The 19,823-nt window shown below is 36.4% G+C and overlaps 1 protein-coding gene across 31 annotated transcripts in view; it reads right to left on the bottom strand.

The window, feature by feature from the left end:
* MYCBP2 (MYC binding protein 2) overlaps positions 1-19,823 on the bottom strand; it is a 271,324-nt gene that overhangs the window by 120,206 nt on the left and 131,295 nt on the right. For all 31 annotated transcript variants that reach the window (XM_060394149.1, XM_060394144.1, XM_060394130.1 and 28 more), the window contains 8 exons: positions 19,459-19,584; positions 19,243-19,370; positions 16,229-16,320; positions 11,747-11,881; positions 10,331-10,414; positions 8,955-9,051; positions 6,681-6,873; positions 5,911-6,185 (listed from right to left, as the gene is read on the bottom strand). In XM_060394149.1, the coding sequence (XP_060250132.1) occupies positions 5,911-6,185; positions 6,681-6,873; positions 8,955-9,051; positions 10,331-10,414; positions 11,747-11,881; positions 16,229-16,320; positions 19,243-19,370; positions 19,459-19,584 (1,130 nt within the window). The remainder of the gene's footprint in view (positions 1-5,910; positions 6,186-6,680; positions 6,874-8,954; positions 9,052-10,330; positions 10,415-11,746; positions 11,882-16,228; positions 16,321-19,242; positions 19,371-19,458; positions 19,585-19,823) is intronic.

A 19,823-nucleotide genomic window follows, 5' to 3' on the forward strand; every position in this document is an offset into this window, starting at 1 on the left:
ATTATCCTGCCCCATGGCAGGGATGACCGTGGAGGACATTAGGCTAAGTGAGATAAGCCAGTCACAGAAAGATAAATATTATATGATTCTACTTTTTTGAGGAATTTAAAACTGTCAAACTCACAAAAGCAGAGAACAGAATGTTGGCTGTCGGCCGGAAGGGAGAGGAAATGGAGAATTGATGTCCAACAGGTATAAAGGTTCAATTATGAACAATGAATAAGTGCTAGGGATCTGCTGCACAACATTATATCTGGAGTAAACAGTATTGCATTGTGCTCTCAAAATGCGTCAGGAGGATACATTTCATGTTAGGTGTTCTCACAACAATGAAATAAAACTTCTTTAAGTCCAGTGAATATAAATTCAATATTAAAATAAGTTTAAAAAAATAATAAAATGAAAACAAAGTTGCCTACCCAAATCTCATTACCAGAAAAACCTTTTTAACTCCACTAGGATGCCCTGCTTCTGACAGTGAATTTTTTGGTGGTGCTGGAGGAGGGGGCATTAGTAATGCTAGAACTTCCTGTACAAAGGTAAGCAAAGGTGTGTAGAACAGACGCCTTGTGCCTTGTTCCCAAACTTGGGGGAGCAACCAGTATTTCCCCATTAAGTAAGATATTAGATGCAGATTTTTTATAAGTATCTTTTAGTAGACTGGTATTTGTTGAGTTTTCATCAGTGAGTAAGGGATAATTGTCAAATACTTTTCATGTATCGCCTGAGAGGATCAGACAGGTTTTTTTTCTCCATTCGGTTAATATACTTGTAAATATCAATTACATTAATTTTTAAAAGCAAACCTAACCTTGCATTTCTAATATAAACTCCAGTTGGTATAATAATACACATTTTATATTGCTGGATTTGAGTTGATAATATTGTTAATATCTATCTTTCTAAGTATATTTGTCTATAATATTTTTTCTTTCACAATCCTTGTCAGGTTTTATTTAGTATCAGGATGGGTGTAACTTGAAAAACTAGTTTGGAAGTGTTGCCTCCTATATTTTCTGAAAGAGTTTGTAAAGTCATTTCTTTCCTTTATGTTTAGTAGACTTCATCAATGGATATATCTGGGTCTAGGGTTTTCTTTGTGGTAAAATTTTAAATAATTCAATTTTTTTAATGGACATAAAAACATTCAGATTATTTTATTTCTTGTTGTGCCAGTTCTCGTTAAGTTGTAATTTTCAACAAATTTGTATACTTTATCTAAAGTGATAATTTATTGGTATAAAACTGTTTATAATATTCCCTTATAATATTTTAATGTTTGTTGGATATATAGGTATATTTCTAATTTCATTCCTGACAATGGTATTTTTGGTTTTTTCTTTCTCATCTCTCAGACTTCTAGGAGTTTAAAAATTTTATTTTCAAAGAACCAACTTTTGACTTTCTAATCTTCTCTATTTTCTATTTCATTGATTTTGATGTTCAGCTTTTTTATTTCATTCCTTTATCTTTATTACTTTCTTCTTACATTGGGTTTGATTTGATCTTTCTAGCTTCCTAGAGTAGAGATTTAGATCACTGATGTTAAACTTTTCTTTTTTGCTAGTAAAAATAATAAAAAGTATAAATTTTTCTCCAGGCAACACACTGGCTACTTCTCACAAACTGGGCTATATTTTTATCTTCATTGTGAAAATGTCTAATTTCCTTTGGAATTCTTCTTTGATTTGCTGGTTACTCAGAAGTGTTGCCTACTTTCCAAATATTTGGTGTTTTCTTTGATATATTTTATTTTATTTTTTTTTAATTAGGTTTTTTTTTAATTTTAAAATCTTTAATTTTTACATGTGTTCCCAAACATGAACCCCCCTCCCACCTCCCTCCCCATAACATCTCTCTGGGTCATCCCCATGCACCAGCCCCAAGCATGCTGTATCCTGCGTCAGACATAGACTGGCGATTCAATTCTTACATGATAGTATACATGTTAGAATGCCATTCTCCCAAATCATCCCACCCTCTCCCTCTCCCTCTGAGTCCAAAAGTCCGTTATACACATCTGTGTCTTTTTTGCTGTCTTGCATACAGGGTTGTCATTGCCATCTTTCTAAATTCCATATATATGTGTTAGTATCCTGTATTGGTGTTTTTCTTTCTGGCTTACTTCACTCTGTATAATCGACTCCAGTTTCATCCATCTCATCAGAACTGATTCAAATGATTTCTTTTTAACGGCTGAGTAATACTACATTGTGTATATGTACCACAGCTTTCTTATCCATTCATCTGCTGATGGACATCTAGGTTGTTTCCATGTCCTGGCTATTATAAACAGTGCTGCGATGAACATTGGGGTACATGTGTCTCTTTCAATTCTGGTTTCCTCGGTGTGTATGCCCAGCAGTGGGATTGCTGGGTCATAAGGTAGTTCTATTTGCAATTTTTTAAGGAATCTCCACACTGTTCTCCATAGTGGCTGTACTAATTTGCATTCCCACCAACAGTGTAGGAGGGCAGAAATAAATGCAAAAGAAACAAAAGAGACCATAGCAAAAATCAACAAAGCCAAAAGCTGGTTCTTTGAAAGGATAAATAAAATTGACAAACCATTAGCCAGACTCATCAAAAAGCAAAGAGAGAAAAATCAAATCAATAAAATTAGAAATGAAAATGGAGAGATCACAACAGACAACACAGAAATACAAAGGATCATAAGAGACTACTATCAGCAGTTGTATGCCAATAAAATGGACAACGTGGAAGAAATGGACAAATTCTTAGAAAAGTACAATTTTCCAAAACTGAACCAGGAAGAAATAGAAAATCTTAACAGACCCATCACAAGCATGGAAATTGAAACTGTAATCAGAAATCTTCCAGCAAACAAAAGCCCAGGTCCAGACGGCTTCACAGCTGAATTCTACCAAAAATTTCGAGAAGAGCTAACACCTATCCTCCTCAAACTCTTCCAGAAAATTGCAGAGGAAGGTAAACTTCCAAACTCATTCTATGAGGCCACCATCACCCTAATACCAAAACCTGACAAAGATGTCACAAGAAAAGAAAACTATAGGCCAATATCACTGATGAACATAGATGCAAAAATCCTCAACAAAATTCTAGCAATCAGGATCGAACAACACATTAAAAAGATCATACACCATGACCAAGTGGGCTTTATCCCAGGGATGCAAGGATTCTTCAATATCCGCAAATTAATCAATGTAATTCACCACATTAACAAATTGAAAAATAAAAACCATATGATTATCTCAATAGATGCAGAGAAGGCCTTTGACAAAATTCAACATCCATTTATGATAAAAACTCTCCAGAAAGCAGGAATAGAAGGAACATACCTCAATATAATAAAAGCTATATATGACAAACCCACAGCAAACATTATCCTCAACGGTGAAAAATTGAAAGCATTTCCCCTAAAGTCAGGAACAGGACAAGGGTGCCCACTTTCACCGCTACTATTCAACATAGTTCTGGAAGTTTTGGCCACAGCAATCAGAGCAGAAAAAGAAATAAAAAGAATCCAAATTGGAAAAGAAGAAGTAAAACTCTCACTGTTTGCAGATGACATGATCCTCTACATGGAAAACCCTAAAGACTCCACCAGAAAATTACTAGAGCTAATCAATGAATATAGTAAAGTTGCAGGATATAAAATCAACACACAGAAATCCTTTGCATTCCTATACACGAATAATGAGAAAGTAGAAAAAGAAATTAAGGAAACAATTCCATTCACCATTGCAACGAAAAGAATAAAATACTTAGGAATATATCTACCTAAAGAAACTAAAGACCTATATATAGAAAACTATGAAACACTGATGAAAGAAATCAAAGAGGACACTAATAGATGGAGAAATATACCATGTTCATGGATCGGAAGAATCAATATAGTGAAAATGAGTATACTACCCAAAGCAATTTACAAATTCAATGCAATCCCTATCAAGCTACCAGCCACATTTTTCACAGAACTAGAACAAATCATTTCAAGATTTGTATGGAAATACAAAAAACCTCGAATAGCCAAAGCAATCTTGAGAAAGAAGAATGGAACTGGAGGAATCAACCTGCCTGACTTCAGGCTCTACTACAAAGCCACAGTCATCAAGACAGTATGGTACTGGCACAAAGACAGACATATAGATCAATGGAACAAAATAGAAAGTCCACAGATAAATCCACACACATATGGACACCTTATCTTTGACAAAGGAGGCAAGAATATACAATGGAGTAAAGATAATCTCTTTAACAAGTGGTGCTGGGAAAACTGGTCAACCACTTGTAAAAGAATGAAACTAGATCACTTTCTAACACCACACACAAAAATAAACTCAAAATGGATTAAAGATCTAAATGTAAGATCAGAAACTATAAAACTCTTAGAGGAGAACATAGGCAAAACACTCTCAGACATAAATCACAGCAGGATCCTCTATGATCCACCTCCCAGAATTCTGGAAATAAAAGCAAAAATAAACAAATGGGATCTAATTAAAATTAAAAGCTTCTGCACAACAAAGGAAAATATAAGCAAGGTGAAAAGACAGCCTTCTGAATGGGAGAAAATAATAGCAAATGAAGCAACTGACAAACAACTAATCTCAAAAATATACAAGCAACTTATGCAGCTCAATTCCAGAAAAATAAATGACCCAATCAAAAAATGGGCCAAAGAACTAAATAGACATTTCTCCAAAGAAGACATACGGATGGCTAACAAACACATGAAAAGATGCTCAACATCACTCATTATTAGAGAAATGCAAATCAAAACCACAATGAGGTACCACTTCACACCAGTCAGAATGGCTGCGATCCAAAAATCTGCAAGCAATAAATGCTGGAGAGGGTGTGGAGAAAAGGGAACCCTCCTACACTATTGGTGGGAATGATATATTTTACATTTAACTTTGAATTTAATTCTACTGTGGTTTGAAAACACCTTAAGATCTTAATCTGATAAAATATACTAAAACTTATTTTGTGGCCTAGCATACAATCTACCTCTGTGAACATAACGTGTATACTTAAAAGAATATGTACATTGAACCTGCACATTCTATTCCGTAAATATCAGTTCTTCTGTATCTGAACTGATTTTGTTGTCCAGTGGTTCTATTAATTACTGAAAGAGTTCTATGTTTTATTAATTATGCATAGTCACCAACTATCAATGTGATTTGTTTACTTCTCCTTTTAGTTCTGCCAATATTCTGCTCAGGTGTTTGAAACTAATTTGAGGCATACACTTTTATTAAAACTGCAGTTCCCTCAGGAGTGAATGAATGACATCAGCATGCAAAGTCATTCACAGTCCCTCTCCTGACTGTTCCGGAGATACAGGAGTAGCAGGAGCTACCATAAGCTGCCCTTGCTCTCACACACATGCTCACTAATATATTCAAAAAGCAACCCAGCATCTGTACAACATGCTTGCCAATTCAGTAATTGAGAAAGGATAAAGCAAATAGAAAGTTTTGTTTACCTTTGATTATTTAAGTCACATATACCAAAATTATTTCCTAATTTACTTTTTATACAAGGGAAAGGCTAAGGCAACGGAAATGTATTTTCTTTGAAAAGTATTAAGTAATATATCATATTTTCAGCTGCTGCTGCTGCAAAGTCGCTTCAGTTGTGTCCGACTCTGTGCAACCCCACAGACAGCAGCCTACCAGGCTCCTCTGTCCCTGGGATTCTCCAGGCAAGAATACTGGAGTGGGTTGCCATTTCCTTCTCCAATGCATGAAAGTGAAAAGTGAAAGTGAAGTCGCCGAGTCGTGCCCAACTCTCAGCAACCCCATGGACTGCAGCCTACCAGGCTCCTCTGTCCATGGGATTTTCCAGGCAAGAGTACTGGAGTGGGTTGCCATTGCCTTCTCTATATTTTCAGCTAACATTTTACAAACTTAAAATTACCTGATCCAAACAATTCAGCAGGTCACAAAGGCAAGCCCATTGTAAGGCAGGAGTTGGATAGAAAGAATGGAAACAGGCAGTGAAGGTATTATGACACTCCTGAAGGACAGCTTCTAGGAGACTCAAGGGTTGACTGAGATATCCTTGGGGGTCATTATCCAGTTTCACCATGCAGTGGTCAACTCCTTCGGACAAAATTTTTCTTAACAAAGTTCTGGTTTTTCCAATACATTCTGCTAATTTGCTAGTTTCTTCTACAACAGCTTTTCCTGTAGCTTTAAGAGGAGAAAGCAGATAAATAATTAATTAGGATAATAAATATGCATGAAAACACTCAATAAATTTCAAGTAACTTCCTATATGGCTATTCATAACCTAGAAGTGAAACAAGAGAGATCACATGTTGGTTCAAAAGTTTTTTTTTTTTTTAATTTAAATTAGGGCAAAAAAACTTGTAGTGGTTGCAGCATTTAAGTCCAAATCAGTCATTCAAAATATTCCAATTTGACAGAATCTGTTTAAAATAACACTTTATTAGAGTAGTTAACTTTAGCCAAATATGACTTTTTGTTATCAGAATGACATATAATCTATTATATTGTTTATAAGTAAATATGAGCATCACAACAAGCCAACCTTTTCCACTCAACTCAGAAGCAGGTTAAATAAAGGCAGTTGGGGATTTTAAACTCATGGTAACCCCTATGCAAACCTCCTCAATGTCTCAAAACATTGTTTCCCCTTAGGTCATTAAAAAAAATGCATCATACCTGACACTGGGTAAATTTCACAGGTATAGACACGCAATAACCTCAGACAACAGGTTCCCACAAAGCGCAGTCTCTCTAAATCTAGAAGCGTAGCTGTAAACTGGAATCCTTTTAATCCTCTAAGTTCTTCAACTCCTAAGACTAAGGTGGTCCAGCTCCAGTGAAGAATACTCAACAATGACTCAAAACATTCCTAATCCAGAATATGAGAAAACAGACACCAATTAGTTTAAGTTGTACCATAGGTTGACTCAAATGGAAAGATGACATTCAACTTGAAAAGTTAATCTTGAAGTTTCTACTGAGTTTCATAACCCAAATAATAGAAATTCTATTAGTTCATTCATTAAATGACCATTAGGAACATCTTTGAAGCTTGACAAAAATAAAAAATAATTTACTCTATGTCTACATATTAAATTTTACAATACAAACTATAGCCAAATCTTGATAAACAAGTTAAAAGGAGATTAAAATTGACTATGAAATACAAAAAACACTTATTTGAGTCTTCAAAAATTCTAGAATATGGGTTTAGGGTGGTGAGCATAGTTTGCCATTCCAGTTGGCCTGCAGGTTTTATGATGCTTACATGATGATGGATACAACACGAATCTCAAAGTAAATCTCATCTCTACCAAATATCAGTTCTCTGGTGTGACAGTACCAAGAATAAAGGTTTGTAGTTTAAGTTTTTAAAGAAATGAATGAATAAATTTATTCTACAAAGATTACAATTACAATTATCTAATGACCACAAAACCACTTAGACATTAATATGAAAGAATTTCCAGGCACACAAAAAAAGAGATCACTGAAAAAGACATAACAAAGGCAAAGATACTTATTGGATCAAAAGATACCAAACAGATCTTAATACTGAAAGGATGTCAAGGAACCAAGGAGCCAAAACTCTTAAGAGTTCCTTATTCAAAGCGCCCCTTCTGTTAGAAGGTGTATTTGACTTGATATATCCAAATTTAAATGAGCCCACTTCCACTAGAAATATTCAGAGAAGTACGTATCAAAGACATGTATGTACAGACATGAATATAAAACCAACCCTCTGTATTCAAAGGTTTCACACCTGCAGATTCAACAAACCAAGGGTCAAAACTATTCAGGAAAGAAAATTTCCAGAAAGTTCCAAAAAGCAAACCTCGAATGTGTGGCATGCCAGGGATTATTTATATAAGTTACATTGCATTAGGTATTATAAGTAAGCTAGAGCTGACTTAAAGTATACAGCTGACTTAAAGTATACAGGAGGATTTGTGTAGGTTACACACAAATGCTATGCCATTTTATACAAGGAACTTGAGCATCTAGGAATTTTGGTATATGTGGGGGGTCCTAGAACCAATCCCTCCTTCAAGCATGAAGAGACAACTATGTAAAAGTAAAAAATGAGATACAAACAATCCTTTGATAGGAACAGAATTGGATAAATTAGAGTACATCAATCTGCTGGGAATTCCTTGGCTGTCCAGTTGTTAGGACTCTGATTTTTCACTGCCGAAGGCCCAGGTTCTATTCCTATTTGGGAAGTAAGATCCCCCTAGCTGTGTGGCACAATAAAAAAAAAAGCATTCTATGGAACACCATTCTATGGAATACACCATACACCATTCTATGGAATACTATGCAAACATTAAAAAATTGAGACAGAGCTCATGTATCAACATAGAATATCTGTAGTATGTTACTTGCTCAGTCATGTTCGATTCTGTGTGACCCCTTAAACTGTAGCGGGCTAGGCTCCTCTATCCTTGTAATTCTCCAGGCAAGAATACCAGAGTGGGTAGCCATTCCTTTCTCTAGGGGATCTTCCTGCCCCTGGGATCAAACTTGGGTCTCCTGCACTGCAGGTGGATTCTTTACCATCTGAGCCACTAGGGAAGCTCGTATACTTGATGAAACTTTTCATCATCAATCTCACTCCTTTGCATATATCCAGAGAAAACCATTAATTTGAAAAGACACATGCATCCCAATGTTCATAGCAGCACTATTTACAACAACTAAGACATGGAAGCAGCCTAAATGTCCGTTGACAGATGAAGGAATAAAGATGTAGTGTGTATATAAGATACACACACATACAGAGAACACCTCTATTTTCACATTATTTTAAGTGCATATTCTTCGGCCTGGGATGTCAAAACTAGTACAAACAAATCTCAGTTACAAAACTATGCTGAGATAAACTGTGCTAACCATCTAAACGAAACTGAACACTGGACAGAAAAGCTGGAATTTTTTTAAATGGCTTACCACTGAGACAGTTCTCGCAAAAGATCTCTTTAAAATATGTACAGGTTCACTGGTTTGCTGTTTGCCCTTTGAAGCACCGCCGTCACTAGTTGGAAGTCTGAAGGTAGCAGACACACACAAACTTATGTTGGAAAGTTCAATGACATTTTCTTCTCTAATATACATTTTTGCAATAGCAAAGTAAATTAAACATTTAAGTATTCTGTTTGCTAAGCAAAATTTTTAGCACATAAGCAAAGCAGTTCATCTTCTAAATGTCACCTTTGTAAAAAGCTGGGTAGTAGAAACTCTCTTCTCCTACTAGACAGCAAACATAACTTATGTTTTCTAGTAATGTTACTAATAAATGCTAGTAACTGTACCCAGGAGTAGACCAAGCAACTAGTAATTTTCAAAATGCTACCCATGGCAAATTCTGACTATAACAGATTGTAAAATAGCAAATAAAAATCTCCTCTTGTAAAAAGTGAGGTTATAACATCTAGGTTCTTAAAGAGATTACTAGAAAAGATATGGAAGGGAGAATCACTGTTCTAAAGCTATTTCCTTTGATATTTACTACTTAAAATAAGAATGTCATTGTTTAGTAATGGTTTATATCTACTTAAATTCTTTTATCTAAAAATTATTATAGTAATCTCCTAGAAATAGATGGATACACACATAGGCAATGCTCCCATATATGTCTCAATTCCCATAAAGTAATTAAAATTCTTAAATGATATTAAAATATAATAGTATGTCATATGAACAAGTTATCATTTGATATTTTAATTAAAGGCAGAAACTTTTCAGCAGTAAGGGATTTTCCAATTCATTCTATCACAAGATGAACAAGAAACATAAAAAGTGTAGAATAAATCAACTAGGCCTACATAGAAAAGTCCCTAATAATCAGATTTCATTTCTCTAAGATGAATTTCATTAGTTTAAAACATTCAGAAATTGGTGAGAAAATCAATAGATTAAAAAAATCAGTTCAGTTCAGTCGCTCAGTCGTGTCCAACTCCTTGCGACCCCATGAATCGCAGCACGCCAGGCCTCCCTGTCCATCACCAACTCCCAGAGTTCACTCAGACTCACATCCATCGAGTCAGTGATGCCATCCAGCCATCTCTTAAGTCATTAAAATATCACAGGCATAATATATATAATGTGAATCACTAGTGACATTTTACTAAAATTAACCTTCAGGTAAAAAAATGTTTAAAGATATACAAAACTTAGATGTTTCTGTTCTATTTCTAATGGTATATTATAAAGTGCTGAATGCTTCAAGTAATTTCTCCCTTATTATGTCACAAATTTTACAGTAATCCTAGTGCATTATATTAAAAGAATAAACCATGTTAATTAACTATAAATATGCTAAATACCTGTATAATAATTGAGGTATCTGACCAGCATTAACATCCGTGCCATTATTTGATTTCTTTGAACTTTTAAACTGGAAAACAACCCTATGAAGAGAAAAAAATAACAATGCAACCAAAAACAACATGATTCCAAGATTCACGAAAGAAACTGAAAAATGTAACAATCATGTTTTCAAACTTTATGTAACTGAAGAGAAATTCATTTTTCAGGGGAGAAAGTAAAAGTAGAAAGACACTGTTGTGATCTCAGTTCTAGCTCCAAACAGCTTAATGGGTTAAATGAAAGAACTGAACCTGATTGGGAGCTACTGCCCGATCCCTCCTGTTAAAGCTCAACATCAACCAGAATGGTACGTTTTTACCAAAATATCGATACTTCAACAAACAGTTTAAAATCTATTAAACTAGATACAGTATAAACTTTAGCTTAAAATGCTATCATATTTCAAGGTTGAATCAACTGTATATGGAATAATGTAGTACAGGACCAAAAAGGAGTCTCTTGAGTTTTACCATTCAATTTGAAAAGGATACGTTATGACAACAGACTTCATTTCTCTACAACATTCTACTTTGTACATTCAGGAACACAGAATTCACCTCATAAATTAGTCTGCTCTGTTTTTGGTCAGTTCTGAGTTGAATGAAACTATATGAAATATATCCAGTTCAAACAGCTTATGCTCAAGAATGATAAAGAATAAACTGAACTTCTCTTATAAATGATAGCTCCTTCACATGAATCAGAGTACAGAGTAGGCTAGACTTGGAGTCAAGAGACCCCAGGTCGAGACTTGGCTCTGCCACAAAGCAGCTGTACGATTTGATGCAAAATTGTTTCACCTTTTGTCTCTTTATTCCCGACTATAAAAACAGGGCTAATAACCCCTTTACAAAGTTATTGAGAGCATCAAATGAGATATTATGTATGAAAGCATTTTATAAACTGGGAAGAGCTTTATATTTGAAATTTAAACAGCAAACTTCCCCTTACACCTTATTAAAACTATATCATCTCATATCATAAAAGCTTTGCAACTTGTTATTTTCATAAGCATGATCAAATTTTATAGCAAGTATATTATTTCTTTTTTCAAGTTTCCAGACGCCTAACTATTCTTGTCATTTTCCTCTGTGTAACTTCTAATTTTGGTATAATAAGGTTTTAAACATTGTAACATCCAGAAACACATACAAATGCCAAGTGACAAGAGCAAAGAATAGCAGAATATCTTCTCATTTTGTCTTACTTTATTTAGCATGAGATCACACGAATTTAATTTTTAGCAGGTCATATTATGTTCTAGACCTACAAAGATTTTTTTTTATCCTACAAAAAGACCTCTGAGCTTTCAAATCAACATTCAGCTAACAAAAATGAGAGTTGCTTAAGTAATGCTGAAACATTCTGCTCACCCATCATCTGTGGTAATAGAGGCTTGTCCGTGAGATCCACAGTCACTGCTGGGTCCTGACACTCGTGCCCAGGCAACATACCACCAGCCTGCCTGCAGGAGGACTGGTTCATCAAACATCATTGCATATTTTTCCCTAAGAGGAAAATCAGACCGTCAAAGAAAGGGCCTCTGCACTTCTTTGGTACATACATTTACTTTTTAAAATCCTTTTTATAAGCAAAACATGAAATACACGGTATTAGAAGATTCTTGCCAAACGACATGAAAAACCCTCTATTTTAAAAAGTCTGGGCAGTGGAACAAATTTGAGTCAGTTGGAGTTAGGTGGATGAACTTAGAGACTGCTATATAGAGTGAAGTCAGAAAGAGAAAAAACAAATATATATGGGATCAAGAAAAACAGTACTGATGAACCTATTTGCAGGGAAGGAATGGAGATGCAGATGTAGAGAACAGACTTGTGGAAACAGTGGGGGAAGGAGAGGGTACAACAAATAAAGAAAGTAGCACACACACACACACGCACACGCGTGCACGAAAGCACGCACGCACGCACACACACACACACACACACACACACACACACACACACACACAATCAACTGCCAAATAGACAGCTACTGGGAAGTTGCTATACAACACAGGGAGCCCAGCCTGGTGCTCTGTGACAACTCAGAAGGGCGCAGTGGCAGGGAAGAGGGAGACTCAAGAGGGAGGGGATATATATATATATAATTATGGCCGATTCACATTGTTCTTTGACAGAAAACAGCAACATTATAAAGCGATTATCCTCCAACTGAAATACACAAATGACAGTTACTTGTGTTATGGTCAAGACATTTTCGTCCCCTTCATTGTGAATTCTAAAACTTGCTTAAAAAATATAAAACTTTCATACTAAAATAAGATGACTTTTACATTTCAGTCACTGTTATATCCAACTCTTTGAGACCCCGTGGACTATAGCACACCAGGCCTTCCTGTCCATCACCAGCTTCTGGAGATTGCTCAAACTCATGTCCACTGAGTCAGTGATGCCATCTAACCATCTCATCCTCTTGTCGTCCCCTTCTCCTCCTGTCTTCAATTTTCCCCAGCATCAGGGTCTTTTCAAATGAGTCACTTCTTCACATCAGGTGGCCTAAGTATTGGAGTTTTCAACTTAAGCATCAGTCCTTCCAATGAATATTCAGGACTGATTACCTTTAGGATGGACTGGTTGGATCTCCTTGCAGTCCAAGGGACTCTCAACTCTTCTTCAACACCGCAGTTCAAAAGCATCAATTCTTTGGCACTCAGCTTTCTTTATAGTCCAACTTTCACATTCATACATGCCTGCTGGAAAAACCATAGCTTTGACTAGATGGACCTCTGTCAGCAAAGTAATGCCTCTGCTTTTTAATATGCTGTCTAGGTTGGTCAGAGCTTTTCTTCCAAGGAGCAAGCGTCTTTTAATTTCATGGCTGCAACCATTTGCAGTGATTTTGGAGCCCAGAAAAATAAAGTCAGCCATTGTTTCTCCATCTATCTGCCATGAAGTGATGGGACCAAATGCCATGATCTTCGTTTTCTGAACATTGAGTTTTAAGCCAACTTTTTCACTCTTCTCTTTTGCTGTCATCAAGAGGCTCTTTAGTTCTTCTTCACTTTCTGCCATAAGGGTGGTTTCATCTGCGTATCTGAGGTTATTGTTATTTCTCCTGGCAATCTTGATTCTGGCTTGTGCTTCACCCAGCCCAGCATTTCGCATGATGCACTCTGCATAGAAGTTAAATAAGCAGGGTGACAATACAGCCTTGACGTACTCCTTTCCTACTCTGGAACCAGTCTGTTGTTTCATGTCCATTTCTAACTGTTGCTTCTTGACCTGCATACAGATTACTCAGATTTCTCATTTTCCAACTCTTGAAGAATTTTCCATAGTTTGTTGTGATCCACACAGTCAAAGGCTTTGGCATAGTCAATAAAGTAGAAGTAGATGTTTTTCTGAAATTCTCTTGCTTCTTTTATGATCCAACGAAAGTGGCAATTTGATCTCTGGTTCCTCTGCCTTTTCTAAAACCAGCTTAATCATCTGGAAGTTCTCAGTTCAGGTACTCTTGAAGCCTGGCTTGGAGAACGCTGAGCATTACTTTGCTAGGGTGTGAGATGAGTGCAACTGTGTGCTGGTCTGAACATTCTTTGGCATTGCCTTTCTTTGGGATTGGAATGAAAAATGACCTTTTCCTGTCCTGTGGCCATTGCCGCATTTCCCAAATTTTCTGGCATATTGAGTGCAGCACTTTCACAACATCGTCTTTTAGGATTTGAAAAGCTTAACTGGAATTCCATTACATCCACTAGCTTTGTTCGCAGTGATGCTTCCTTAGGTCCACTTGACTTCGCATTCCAGGATGTCTGGCTCTAGGTGGGTGATCACACCATCGTGGTTATCTGGGTCATGAAGATCTTTATTGTATAGTTTTTCTATGTATTCTTCCCACCTCTTCTTAATATATTCTGCTTAGTTAGGTCTGCCTCTGTCCTTTATTGTGCCTGTCTTTGCATGAAATGTTCCCTTGGTATGTCTAATTTTCTTGAAGGGATCTCTAGTCATTTCCAATCTATCATTTTCCTCTATTTCTTTGCATTGATCACTGACAAAGGTTTTCTTATCATTTCTTGCTATTCTTTGGAACTTTGCATTCAAATAGATATATCTTTCCTCTTTCCCTTTGCCTTTTGCTTCTCTTCTTTTCTCAGCTCTTTGTAAGGCCTCCTCAGAAAACCACTTTGCCTTTTTGACAACCTTTAACTGTTATCCAAAAAATGGATAGTTTTTTCAGGAAGACTGAATTTTAAAGTAGATTTATTCAACTAAAGTGTTCTGTGGCCTCTGGAATCAGATGGCCCGAGTTCAAGGCCTGGCTTTGTAACTTGCTGGCTGGGTGATCTTGCGCAAGTTACTACAGCTTCTGTGTGACTCAATGACTCATGTTTCCTTATTTGAAAATAGGGATAACAGTAATATCCAGGTCATAGGACTGCTCTGAGAACTGAGTTGAGACAAAGAGTTTGGAACCGAACCTGTCACATAGTAACTACCCAAAAAGTTCACTAAATTAGGAGGAAAGCTAAAAAAAAAAAACAAAAAAATGAACAAATAAGAGAATCTGATATATACCCAAGTTGAAAAGTCCTATTAACAGAGTGGAAGGAATGTGTACTGATTGCAGCTAGGGATAGAGAGATCAGAGGATACTGAGGAAGGGGAAGACTGTCACGAACAGTTCTGCAGAGGTCTGAAAGTACGAAACAGGATATGAAACTGGCAAAGTGTCTAGTAGGATTAGAGCATTAAGGCAGATAAAGAAGAGTAACAGGGAGAAAGTTAAAAGAGGCTGTTAAAGATTTTGGAAGTTCTTTAACGCTAGCCATAGGAATCTGGGCTTCATTAATAGGCAAATGAAGAAAATCTAGATGATTCTGTCTATATAAAGCCATATACTGCATATTTGACTCATAATCATCGGTTCAAAATATGATGACAATGGTATCTTGAGCTTTACTAAAAATTACTTAATAATAATTAATCTTCCTGAAATTTCCCTAATTTTCATTCATGGATAACATAAAAGTTACTAGAAAAATATCTCCTGATACTGGTTAATGCCTAAAGTGAAGAAACAGTTGGAATTTTCTTTAGGTTTACTATTTTGTTCACAAAGTATTATCTATTGAAAGCAAACTCAATGCCTTATCACCAGTTTCAGAAAAGATATATTTTCATTAGTAAAAAGCTTTTGAATGCCACAGGAGGTTTTCTTAACATAGTGACTGGTGAAGGACCATGTGTTACTATTACCATTAAGTTCAATTCATTTCTTTTTCACGTTATCGTCTTCCCTGGTTTATCATAGCACAGGCCAAGATAATTCTTAGGATTACACAGAAAGACTGACAAAATCTGCCTCTCTTTTACTTAATGAAAACTTAAAAAGCAAGCATCCTGATTCTGGCTACTCCTGAGGTTTCAGTAAAGCTGGCCACCTCTCCAATGGTGCTATAACCAAGCAAACACTACAGGCACGGTGTCAAGGTGTCAGAGTATGCAGGTGATCTAAAGTACGGCCCACTGTGACTGCTGGACATAGCACACGTAACGCTACTGGTAGTAAATAACTGCACTGCATCACTAGAGTAGCATATCAGATGTCCTCTAAGTGATGCATGAAAATATGTGTGCAAAATATACATGTATTTCCACCTTCAGTGTAGAAACAGTCAATTTATCTTGTGAAATACAAATATGAAGGACACTATAGTTTTAATGTACTATTGTTAAAAGCAACACTTATCACCTAGTACATAATTTGGTTTCTTAAGCATCTGATCACAGATTACTTAAAACTTCCTTTTTAAATCATGTTATTCATTTATAATAAACTTGCCATATCAAGTATACAACGATTACAATGAATACGGAAGAAATCTTTACCTAGCAGCACAGTCATAAGCCAAGACATCTGTCTCTGCAAGAAGGTCTCCATCAGTTTCATGATCTCCTCCATCAGGACCTAACTCAAACAGCTGGGGAAAGGAGAAAAGCATATTGTGATCACTCAATCACGTAAATCTGCTGAATAATGTGCTTATAATCTTGGGTCTCTAATATACACTGGATATTATTAAATGTAAAAGAGTACCTGCTTAAAAAAAATCTTAGTGAAATAAACAAATCTATATATCTAAATTAAGAAACTTATACAATGTCTTGTGGTCTATATTAACCTCAGTTTTTCTTGCTTTATATATTCACCTCCTTATATCAAATGCTCCAAAAATGTTCTTTACCAGATATAAACATCTGAAAGAGGTGAGAGAACTCTAATTTCTAAGTGAGGTTCCAAATGTAGAATTTTGCCTTAACATGTAACTAGCTATGAGATCCTGGGATCCGGTTTCTTCATCCATAGAAGGGAGATGGACACACTAGCAGTGCCTACTTCATTGTAACTGTGAGAATTAAAAGAAACGATACTTGTAGAACACTTATATACCACAGCACCACCCCCTACCGCCCCAAAAAAAAGGCTAGAAAAATATTAGCTGATGAGTTGGCAATAACAGAAGGTAAAGCTCTCAGGTTACTCAGTGCTAAAGAATCCACCCACCAGTGCTGGCCAGTGTAGGAGATGTGGCTTCAATCCCTGGTCAGAAAACTAAGATCCCACCTGCCATGGGCTCCAGAACTAAAAAGAAGCCCTCATACCACAATGAAAGCTCCGACACGCCACAGTGAAGATGCCAGGAGCCACAACTAAGAGCTGAAACAGCCATTAAAAAAAAAAAAAAAAAAAAAACCCTGGGATAATCCTTTTGTTCCATCTCTCTCCACCAGTGCTGTATCTATTCTATTGCTGGTACCAAACACTGTCAATGCCACTGTCAATGTGTTTCCAGTATTACTAGCTGAAAGAATTCAGTATGAACTAATTAATTCTCTCCTTTCTCTCCTTGTTCTAACCCATATTCCACAGTTAAAGGTTTTTGCTTTTCTTTAATAATCCATAGTTGTCTTTTTAAAATGCATATCTGATTAGAATACTTCTTTAGTCTAAAATTCTTCAATGGTTTCCCTCCTTTTCATTGTAAATAGCATGATATAAAGGTCCTTAATAACTTGCCCCTATGGCTCCACTGTTTATCTTCAGCAAATAATTTTGAACACATACTGTGTGCCAGGCAGGGTGGTAAGAATCAGGCATACAGGGGTACACAAGGCAAACAACAAAAAATGGGGGCAATTGGAATGTACAGTTTTTAAATAGGCTCACCACGGAGTTGAGATCTTAAGGTAAAGAAAAAGTGAGCCATGCAGGTATGGGAAGGAAGAGCTGTAGTCAAAGGGAGTAACAGGTATGAAGCTCCTGAAGTTTGACTGTGCCCAGCATGTTTGAGGAACACAGGCAGCCAGTGTAGCTAGACTGTGGTGAATTAACATAAGGGCAGAGGGGTGATGGAAGTTACTTCTGAGGGTGTTTTTCAGGCCCTTGTAAGGCCTGTGGTTTTCATTCTAATATAAGAAGCACTGCAGGAATCTGAACAGAGGAGTGGCATACTCTGGTGTACATTCCAAGAGAATCACTCTGCTTTGCAGAGAAGACAATGAAGGGAGCAAGGATGGAGTAAAGGCTACTCTTGTACTGATCCAAGTGGGCGGGGTTTGGACCAACCTAGTACTAGGGACAGTTTTCAGAAGTAGTTAGATCCTGGATTAATTTTTGAAGTGCAGCCAACAATATCTGCTGCTAGAGTGAATGTGGGATGTGAAAGACAGAAGGCAGTCAAGAAGGACTTCAAGATTTTTGGCCTGAGCAACTGGAATAATAAAGTTAATTCTACTGTGAGCCCGTTAAATGGGATGGGGAAGGACAACAGAACAGGAGGTTTAGAGAAGATGTCAGAAGCCTGGTTTTGAGTATGTTACACCCCAAATACCTGTTAGCTATTCACAGGGAGATGCAGAGTAGGCAGCAGTGTAAATGACTCTGGAGGTCTATTAAGTGTAAGAGTGATAAAAAGAAAAACACTTAGAGCCATCAGGCTGGATCACTGTGGGGTGAGCAGACTTTAAAAAGATGTCCAAGACTTTGAGTTCTGGTACTCCATCATTTACAGATCAGGAAGATGATGCGTAACCAGTGGGAGACTAAGAAGAGCAGCCAAAGAGACTGGAGGAAAATGAAGCCTGGTGTCATGGAAGCCATGTGAAGAAATTGTATCAAAGAAAAGCTCAATCAGATTAAATTGTGTTAACTGAGGTAAGGAAGATAAAGACTGGGACTATAGTAGCATTTAACTGAGAAATTTTTTATGAAGCCTGCTACTGAAGTTAAGGCATAAATGACAGTTTTCTCTTTCACTTTAAGAGAAAATCAGATAATGTGACAACAGAACATTCGCCCTATCAGTGAATTTTTAAAGACTGAGCAGATCCTTTACTCAGTGTAACAGGTGGCCCTTTCTGACATGCATAGTGCAGTAAACTTATGACTCCTGGTTGTTTTTTGACTCTCTACCAGATGCAATCCATCCCCTTATTCACTTCATCCCTGGTCCCCCTATGTCTGTGGTGATGATGTATGTTTACATAGCATCTGGTGATATATAAATGCTAAAAAATTTTAAAGCCACATCAAAATGCCTCTGTATCTTGTCATTAAAATGGCTACAAGAAAGTACGAAGAGAGAAAGGTATACAGAAGATTGAGATTGACTGCTAATGTCTTTTTCAACCTAAAATGATTGAAAAATCATTTTCTATTTATTTTACTCCTTTTTAATTTGACTTCTGAATTTTTCATGAGTTAATGATTTATTATTACTCTATTTGATCGTAGCAATGTTTCCTCAGGTCCTTTATTAGAGGAGGCATTCTATAAATTAATAAAGCAAGTTAAAATGATCATCTTCAAACACAGAGAACAACAGTGTGAATGGACTGCTTACCTTAATTTTAGCAGTATATTCTCCTCTACCTCCAAACAGACCAAGGCCACCAAGTAAAATATCGGTGTCGGCACTAAAACGTATCGCTTCCACCGAGTGAGCAGAGTAGCCCCAGCCCCCTCCATGACCTAAAAAGACGCAAATGGTAATTGACATTTTAAAACATCCATGTAATTCATTTAAAAGACAGTATTTCCTCAACATAAATGTACATACTTTCAAACCTGTTTACTACACTATAATCTTCTTTGGAATAAACCTTCATCACTGCTTGAGTTTCCTCCTCTGTGCTCGCAACACCCATTTTTAAATCCTGCATAGTTGCCAAGGTATCAAGACAACCTAAAATCAAACAAACGAAAATTCAACTGCTTGAATGAACACTTCCCCTAGTATTCGTAATATCTGAGATGCTGGAGGTGATAAATTAAAACAGCAAACTCTAAATGTGCTCAACAAATTTACACCAAGCATTTCATGGAAGATACTTAAAACCAATACAAATTATCCTTTGCCTGTGTTAACTATCATATTTAAATATATGCTGTATGACAATGTTTCGCACAAAACTCTCTCTGAAG

The sequence above is a fragment of the Ovis aries genome, chromosome 10, assembly GCF_016772045.2.
Source record: "Ovis aries strain OAR_USU_Benz2616 breed Rambouillet chromosome 10, ARS-UI_Ramb_v3.0, whole genome shotgun sequence".
Lineage (NCBI taxonomy): Eukaryota > Metazoa > Chordata > Mammalia > Artiodactyla > Bovidae > Ovis > Ovis aries.